The 8,852-nt window shown below is 35.6% G+C and overlaps 1 protein-coding gene across 4 annotated transcripts; it reads left to right on the forward strand.

Moving 5' to 3' along the window:
- Positions 1-1,958: 1,958 nt before the first annotated feature.
- LOC105058100 (protein SPIRAL1-like 1) lies at positions 1,959-6,455 on the forward strand. Of its 4 annotated transcripts, XM_010940893.4 has the most exons (4): positions 2,066-2,252; positions 3,592-3,626; positions 4,384-4,639; positions 6,130-6,455. In XM_010940893.4, the coding sequence occupies exons 3-4, from the start codon at positions 4,427-4,429 to the stop codon at positions 6,208-6,210; spliced, it is 294 nt and encodes a 97-aa protein (XP_010939195.1). In that variant the 5' UTR covers positions 2,066-2,252; positions 3,592-3,626; positions 4,384-4,426; the 3' UTR covers positions 6,211-6,455. The 4 variants fall into 4 exon arrangements, with proteins under 4 accessions (XP_010939194.1, XP_010939196.1, XP_010939195.1 ...); XM_010940892.4 differs by lacking the exon at positions 3,592-3,626 and having other exon boundaries at positions 1,959-2,252; XM_010940894.4 differs by lacking the exon at positions 3,592-3,626 and having other exon boundaries at positions 2,064-2,252; positions 4,397-4,639.
- Positions 6,456-8,852: the final 2,397 nt, after the last annotated feature.

The following is an 8,852-nucleotide window of genomic DNA, read 5'->3' on the forward strand; positions in this document are numbered from 1 at the left end:
ACTAAGCTCCTGGAAATTATGGATACAAATAATAGTTTGGGATCCTTATCTGGATAGTCTTAGAACATCACATCGAGACAGTATTATTATTTGTCCCACTAATGAGAGAAACGATCATTTTTGATAATTTTAGTTCATTCAATAAAAATAGTAAATATTAGATTTAAATCTTTATACAGCGACTATGTTTAGTTAGCTGATTCGAAGGATCTGAGTACAAGTCCAAAATTTTAAAAATCAAACTTTTAATTTCATAGCCAAGTAATCCTATTTATTTACTAGGATAGATTATTATATTTTTCCCTAAACTGTGTTCTGGATGCCGGGTTGGCTAACCAGATTTGTTACTTAAATTTTGGATATCCTTCACTTATCCTAATAATAGGCTAATATCCCTTGTTTGCTTGAATTTCAGAACTAGGGAGATAAATTATAGAAAATATGGAAAAAAAAAAAAAAAAAACAAGAGAGAAGAGAAATTTTTGAAAGTTAAAGTCGTTTCACCTTTTTGGATGAAATCACTTTAACTAGGTTAAGTTACATTTTAAATAATAATTGGATAGAAAACTTAATAAGAAAAATAGATGTGTTTTGAAGGAATAAATGAATAACCCTAGATTAATTAGCACTTACCAGCACCAAACCACGGTCAAAGTTACAGCAACAAATAATAGCAGTAAATAAATAGTCCAGCAAAAAATACTTTTCAAATAATTAGTATTTTAACATAATTATTATTTTAGTTTTTTACGTTTAGATTAAAATAATAATATTCTTGTTTTCAATATTAATACGAAAAGACTCTGCAATCAAGTGGCCGTGGGTGGACTTGTTCATAGGCCAACGTGGGCCGGGCTCGGATCCGGCCAAATCCAAATATCAACATAATGTTCGTAGGCCATGACAACACAAAGTTTTGGCCCTAGATTCCAAGGCCCAAGCCCGGTTCTTGCTCAGGCTGGGGCCCAGGTTCATAATCATTTTTATTTTTAAAAAAACTAAAAAATAATCAAAAATATTTTAAAAAACTAAATATGAATAATTAAATATTATCAATCATTTACCACATGTTTATCCTCCCACTAATATATGGATAAAATTATCAATTAAATTTATAAAAAGATCAAACATAAGCAAATAGCACAAACAAAATTAAAAAAAGGGGGAACATGCTGGATATCATGGTTTTAGTTCTCCAGCTCAACCCAGTCAATTTATTAAACAAATCTATTTTTTAGGCCTAGCTTGATCGAGAGGTCTAAATTTTTTGCCTGAGTCTGCCAAAAGGTTTTGAGCTTGAATGAATATTTTAGTTTATGGATAAGTCTAAGTGCAACGTGTTTGATTAAGATTGTAAATAGATTAGATTGACCTGTGACCGCAACAATGATGGCCACCTTGTCTCATCTCTCACAGCTCCTCCATCATCCTCGAACATATCCACTCTACTGACCTCTGTCGCTTCTCACTTGATAATTTTTTTCTTAACGTTGCCCCTCTCTCTCCCAAATTAGAGCCATCGGAGGCACCTGGTGCTTCTGCATGCAGGGAAGCAGCACTATGAATAAGAAGGTAGGATGGATGAAAAGGATGACGGGTGAGAATTTCATATTTGCATACGTATAAAGACATCGACTGATCTAGATGCGATCTGAATTCGAATCGAACCCATATTTTATGAATTGAATTGGATATATACGAACTTGATACAATTCGAATGATTCTTTGGATTAAAAAATTTGATGATAAATTTAATCTAATTCGAACTGATCTAATTTTTTATTAAATTAAATTTGAGTTCGATACCAAAATCTAATCAAGAGATTAGATTGGATCGGATCTTCTCCGGCTTATTTGCACCCCTGCCCTGGGTCCATTTAAAAAAGAGAGGCAAAAAAACAAAAAAAAAAATAGTGGTGGGGTACCTGGTGGATGACTAGATGATATTTCTCCTTCCCTATCACCGACGGATAGACGTTGGCCCCAATTTTGAATCGCTCCAAACTATCAAACACACCATCACCTCATTTCTCCCATCTTTTAATTAATTGTTTTCCCTCCTCCATAATTTCACAGTTTTTTTTTCTTAGGAGTCTCCTTAATTTCCCAGTTGTAGTTGTCGTTGTTATTATTATTATTTTGTCCCCGACCTCTATATATACCGTAAATAGAACCGTCCTCCTCCGCTTGGCTTCCCCATCCCTGCCCCATCTTCTCTCCTCCCCCTCCGGATCGGATCCCAAGGCCGAGAGGTATGGAACCCTAACCCATGCTTTTGGCCCTTTAATTTCGCCTCATTGCGCATTCCTATAGCGATTTTCCGTCAGATCTCGCCGAGATAGCCCCAGAAGTGTCAATTTATCCGGGTTTCTCTTTCGATCGTGACCGGTTGTGTGGGTGATTCTCACTTTTGTGATGTTATCCGCCGCCGATCTGGTGTTCCCTTGAGGCGTTTCAAGTGGATTGTTGTTTTTTATGGTGGATTTTGGATTCTTGCTTATTGATTAGTGTGTCATAAGCCTTATTAAGAATTGGAGGCTGTAGTCTAGAGATCTGAGTTTGAATTCTGCTGATTTGCGTTTCCTCTGGTAATAGTTTTCTTGTTCTTCTCTCGCTTTCCACGGCGTTGGCATGGTCGTATGCATTTTTTTTTTCCTTCCTAAGTGATTGGTGTTTGATTTTAGTATCATGTACTGTTTAGGATGTTGTTTTTATGTTTCCCGTTACTGCTGTAGTGATTTGAGAACTTGATGTGGGAGTGAAGAATCGGGAACTTGAGGGAATTTTGGAAATGATTTCAAAACTTGGAATTCTGCTATAGCGTTACAAGCTGATGTTGTGAAAAATACTATGTACAATAAGAAAACTTCTTCCTCCTCCTCCTCCTTCTTCTTCTTCTTCTTCTTCTTCCTTTTTGTAGGGATAGAATTGATGAGAAGAGTGGAAGTGCGAGTCTGGTTATGTTAATATTATGGATGCTAAGCTGAATTGATTTTGTTGCGAGGATGGAATTTGTTAGTAGGAAAATGCAAAAAGTGAGACTTGGAATTGGTGGAGATTATTGGAGGCAATGCAAAACATAGATATGAAAAGGAACTGTTCTTAGAAGGCGTTAGGACTTTGTTAATTATTTGAATACCGGGAACCTGTTATGGGATGCCCTTTTTTTTTGGGCATGATCTGTGATAGTTGCAATGTTATTGTTCGTTTCTGGATTATTGTCGGGAACTCGCATGCTATCAGTCAAATAAGAGGCAGTAATCTGAAACTGCGCATGGGTCATCTTAGGTCTTGGGCCTCTTGGCATCAGAGGACAAAAAGATGAACTTGGTCTTGCTGAGCACATGGCTTTGAAAGTCAGGATTTAAGAGGTTGTATGTTGAGGCTGTTATAGTCTGATACCATATTTGAAAATGGGGGTTTGTTCTTGTCCCTAATTGAATATTGTCTTGAACTTGGAAAGCATTCATGGATGTCTGCTATATGGAGTGTTAATCCTAGAAGAAGTGGTATGGTCTCTTTATCTAGGACATAAGCTTAGGAATATGGAATGAGTCTACTTCCCTTCCTGGCTCTTTTTTTCCTTTGCAGGGGTTTATATTCAAACACTTGGAGATGCATTACTGGTAATCTACTATTACTTTCCTCTTTTTCTTTTTATATTGATGATACTTCACAGATAGGAATTGTAAAGATTGAAAAGGGAAATTTATAATTTTCTAGTTTTAGAGTATAGTTTAGTGTTATTATAAGTTGAAAATGTTCTCATATAGTTCATCTATCCTCAAAGTAGATAACTAACTCATGATCCATACGTACAACCAAGATGCCTCTATTTTGATTGTGACCATTGAGCAACATATAACTGGCTAGTAATCATTTCTTCTGTTGTTGTTGTTGTTCAATATTACTATTACTATTCTGTTGCCTTGTGTGACCTTTCAGGTGAGTACTGCTTAGTTCAGTTAGGGTTTCAAATGGATGCTCATGATGCTAAGATCAAGGGATTGGCTATGTGAAAGAAATGAAAGAATGCACAAATTTAATAATGTTTGGAATCATTTTGGATTCCCAACAAATTGCAGGTGGATTTCGACTTTAAGGGTTCATTTGGTTAGGGTATGTCAGATTATCCATAATCTGATGGTTCTTGGGAATCATTTATCTAGAAAAATGATTGCGGGGGAAATAATTTTTATCGTGTTTGGTTGGTACAAAAATTACTCCGGAAAATGATATAGAAAAAGATTACTATGTTTGGTTGGAGGTAATCTTATATAGAAATATTGCCAAATTTTCATCAATTTGAATAAACAATTCTATTGTTTCTTATATTAAAGTCTCTTGGAATATGTTATATATGCAATTAACTTGTGGCTTCAGAAAGTTTGTGTAGTATCTGGGTTTGTCAACCATACAACAAATAATGGGTCGTGGAGTCAGCAGTGGAGGAGGGCAGAGTTCGTTGGGCTACCTGTTTGGAAATGGTGAAGCTCCCAAACCTGCTGCTGAGTTAGCTCCTAAGCCAGCTGCTCCACCACCAGTTGACAACAGCAAGCAGGTTCCAGCAGGGATCCAAGGATCCCAGACAAACAACTACTTTCGAGCAGACGGACAGAACTGTGGCAATTTCATTACGGTTTGAATCACTGGCTTGATTGGCTACAATATTATATTATATTAATGTTTTGTTTTCTAGTTAGCATTTTTAGGCATCCTGGATGTGTTATAGTAAGAAAACTTCTCTCCTGGAGAATTATGTTATCCACCTTATAGACTTATGACATCCAACTATAGCCAGCTAATTTATTCATCCTGGTTGGGGTAGCATCCCGTCTTGGGTTGATTTCTTCCCCTTGTTCTTCTCTCAGGTAAAATCTCTCATAATTTTATGCTTCAAATGTAAGGTATGTGAAAAATAAATGCTGCTTTCTACTTTCCCACTCTTGTCATCTATAGGTGACAGCTGATGCTGTTTTGATGTATTAGTCCCCTTCCTTCAACTAAATTCCATAACAGTACTCATCTTCATAAAAGGATAATTAGGACCATAGTTTATTATAAATGAGACAATAATCCTTGTTGCACAATTAACAATTAACTCCCTTGGCATATTTATGTTGAAGAATAATAATATTGTTACTTTTTTCTATTATAAAAATACAAACTCTTCAAATGATTCATGTCTCCACTCTCCTTGTTTCAGATTATAATGGTAAAATAGGCTAAGGTTATAATTACCATTTAAATATAAAGAATCACCAGAATTATTTACTAATTGGATGCAAGGGCTATTTTGTCTTTTTATGAATAAGTTATTGGGTTTTTTGCATTGGTAAATAAGTCATTTGAATAAGTTATTCGGTCCTAAATATCCTTTTATAGAAAGTGGACTATGTTGGGATTAGGCTTAAAAAGGAGGATTAATTGGTCAAAATCTCTCTAATTTTGTACCAGAAAGCTACTAAAAGGTATTCATTTTCTGACTGATATTGGTATTGTGTTATTTCCTGTACTTTATGCTGTTATTATGTTGGTTGTAAAAATGTGATCACTGATATGTTGCTTCTGGTACTAATACTGTTATTAAATAAACGACAGTCTATTACTTGGTGTATTTGCCAATGATAGTTCTTACCTTGTTCTACACAGCCGTAACCAGAACTCTCAGTTAGCCATCCACATCATACATCAGAAGAAAAAGGATTTATGAGGCTTCATGCATTTGAATATCATCGAGTTACATCTGGCTTTTTCTTGTTTTATCAATGCCAAGATCCTTGTAGTTTAGCTTCTCTGTTATGTTTAATTTAAAGCTGCATTCATCTTGCATAACGGGAGAAATAATGCACTATTTTAGTATGATATTCCTGTCTTATTTTTATGTGAGATGTGCTCAATCCTTAAGGCTGCATGGTAATATGCCTCCCTTTGCGCACTTCTAGTCCTTCGAATGCGGGACACTGCTGGCCAATGTTACATCTTCCGCTGTCATACATTTATCTAATTTATTTGAAGTAACTTGTGCATCGCATGTGGTTTCTAAGGGTCTGCTGCAAAAGTTGTGTTTATTTGTGCTACATGCTACTTCTCCCTTTGTAAGGTATAATTCTGAATTCTCTTGTGCAGGATCGACCTTCAACTAAGGTCCATGCTGCTCCCGGCGGTGGTTCTTCCCTCAACTATTTGTTCGGTGGGAATGGCAACTGATGGTATTCCTGCTGTTTAAAACAGCGAGAATGTCAGAATTGTTATGGCCGTTCAGCAGCTGTGTTCCGAATGGACAATATTTGCTTAATTGTGGTTGGTAAAAACTCTTTCTATGTATTATATAGTTTCATGTGGGAATGTTTTGGTGGAGGTTTGCTTGACCAAGTGAGTGTTTCTGAGATAAGAAACATGTAATCAATCATTGTGAAGTGACTGATGAAAGAGTAACTATTGGATGTTTCATATTTTGTGGACCATCAGAAATCGACTGTGAGACTCAAGCCAGCAGGTGGATCATCTATTTACTTAAGCATGGTTTTCTCTTAATGTTGTAGTATTTCTGTTGCTGACTTGCCCATATGCCTCAAAAGCATTCTGAGTTTTTTTTTTTCTCCCCTTTTTCCTTCAAACTCTTAACCAAGTATGGGTGTATCAAATCTTCCTGTTAGAATTGTAGGCAAAATCAGTCATAATTTATGTTACAAGATTTGTTGGGATTGGATGTGGTAACCTTCTCGCGAAAGAAGGGAACACCTTCGTTTGTGCTCATCCACCATTGAGGCATCTACGGTATGGATCTCAGAGTGCTTTGAACTTTCTTGACCATCTGTCTGCACATTTTCAGAGCAAAATGGGGACGAACCCGTGGCCGATTGGATGCAGAGGTGTATCCTTCTTTCTCGCGAAGGATTACTGGGCGCCGTTCCCTTAGGGTTATCTTTGTTACCCCCTAACAGTTGATATTTAACGTTATATTAAATTAATAAATACAATATATAACTATTTTAGTTAATATGTTATAAAATATATATTATAAATAATATAAAATCAGTATGATATAGAAATAGATATTTAATATTATATAATAATTGTTATGATAATTTGATAATACTATAAAACCTACCAAGTATGAATGGGATGAACGAGCTCAAAAATTTTGGCTACAATACGGATATGTAAGCCGAATGGCTCAAATAGTCGTGATCAGACGCAAGGGAAAATGAATCGCGGTCCCATAGATGTCTAAAAGGTGTGGAAGGTCTTGCCGTGGAGCGATCAAGAAAACGTCAAAGAAAATGAACGATATGTGAAGGTTGTTAGAAGATGCGCATTGGTCTTACAGTCAGCGAATCATGATGATCATGCATGCAGTTATAAGGTCATCGATGTTAGTTACCAAAATCATCAAGAGTGGAGCTCAGATATTGAAAGCAATCATTAGAGTGGATAATTATTATATTTATGAATAAGTATTATATATTAGTATAAATAAGTAGAATTATATTTTATAAAAGATCTTTCGACAACCGATCTAATTAGCTTATCTTTATCTTTAATTTTATTTTTGATCTTAGGAGTAAATCTAACTTAGCTGCTAAAGCTAGCGGTATATTTCTACTATAACCTAGTGTCATGAGAATTTTTTTTTTTGGAAGAGGACTACGAAAAATTTTTAGTTGAACTAGTTCCACGATGGACCATCCAACCAATGCGTGTTGCTTAGAAGGGAAAATTAATTACTATTACACATTTTGCTTTCTGGTTGGATGGTCCATTATGGATTTAGTCCAACTAATGGTTTCTCTAATGTTATAATTTTTCAACTGTAGTCTAATGCTGCACTTTTATTCATTTTCATCTCCTTTAAACAATGGTGTGATCGGAGCAAAAGTTCTTAAAATTTAAGACATCTAATCCGCACTACTCTTTATCCATCATTCCATCCATACCTTTTCGGCTAACCCAATGTTGATGATGCACCCACTTACACATTCAAGCTTCACGGTGCACCTTCTATCTCGATCAACCGAGCTTCCTAAAGATTCCGAGATCCATAGCTCATCTGAAACAAGACAGGTAAAAAAGGGCAACAACAATTTGTATGTATGTACTTATTTATATACATATGTATGTATCTATATATACAGATGTACATATGGTGTATGGATGGATGGATTTGATGCATACATATAAAATGACTTTATGTATTTACATGTACAATATAATCAAGTTTGATTTCAGGTTTTCCGGTACTGATTTGTCTAAAACAAACTAGGATCAATGAAAATTCGGCTCTAATTTCAAACTCAAACATAATCAAATAGCTTAATGAGTTTATTTTTTATACTTAAATCCCATATTGGCATCCCTATTTCCATTGGCACCCCTATTTCTACTTGCATTTTGTGTTTGAATTGTATATAATTGAATTACATGCAAGCAAATGGTCCCAAAGCATTCAAGAGACACTGTGATGGAATGGGTTATTTATCATTTCCTTTAAATTTATGATTAGTTCTGAAAGAAAAATCGATTTTTCCTGGAGCCCTTTGATTCCAAAATATTCATGAATATTCATGATTTATCGGATGGTTCGTTAACTTCCGTGATTTCTTTACAACCTCTTCCTTTTTGTGGGTGATGCACGAATCCAAAGTGAAAGGTCCAACTGGTCAAATTCCTTATTCATTGGTCTAGGGTATGGAAGCAGTCCTTCCTATCGAAATTTAGATCCCATCCCTTAGGATACAGATTGACAAGGACTTCACCGATAGTGAAAAGCTGGAAGCTTTGTTGGCACAAAAAAACTCTTGGATGAGAAAGGCCTACGTGCCGCTGAGCATGCCCAAATTTACCAAAAA

This window comes from Elaeis guineensis, chromosome 15 (genome assembly GCF_000442705.2).
Source record: "Elaeis guineensis isolate ETL-2024a chromosome 15, EG11, whole genome shotgun sequence".
In the NCBI taxonomy this organism is placed as follows: domain Eukaryota; kingdom Viridiplantae; phylum Streptophyta; class Magnoliopsida; order Arecales; family Arecaceae; genus Elaeis; species Elaeis guineensis.

What these genes read in the sequence shown, in the direction of transcription:
- LOC105058100 (XM_010940892.4), top strand. Translation starts at nt 4,427, where the DNA reads ATGGGTCGTGGAGTCAGCAGTGGAGGAGGGCAGAGTTCGTTGGGCTAC. An exon ending in ACTGTGGCAATTTCATTACG is followed by an intron (nt 4,640 to 6,129) that starts GTTTGAATCACT and finishes TCTCTTGTGCAG; the next exon opens with GATCGACCTTCAACTAAGGT.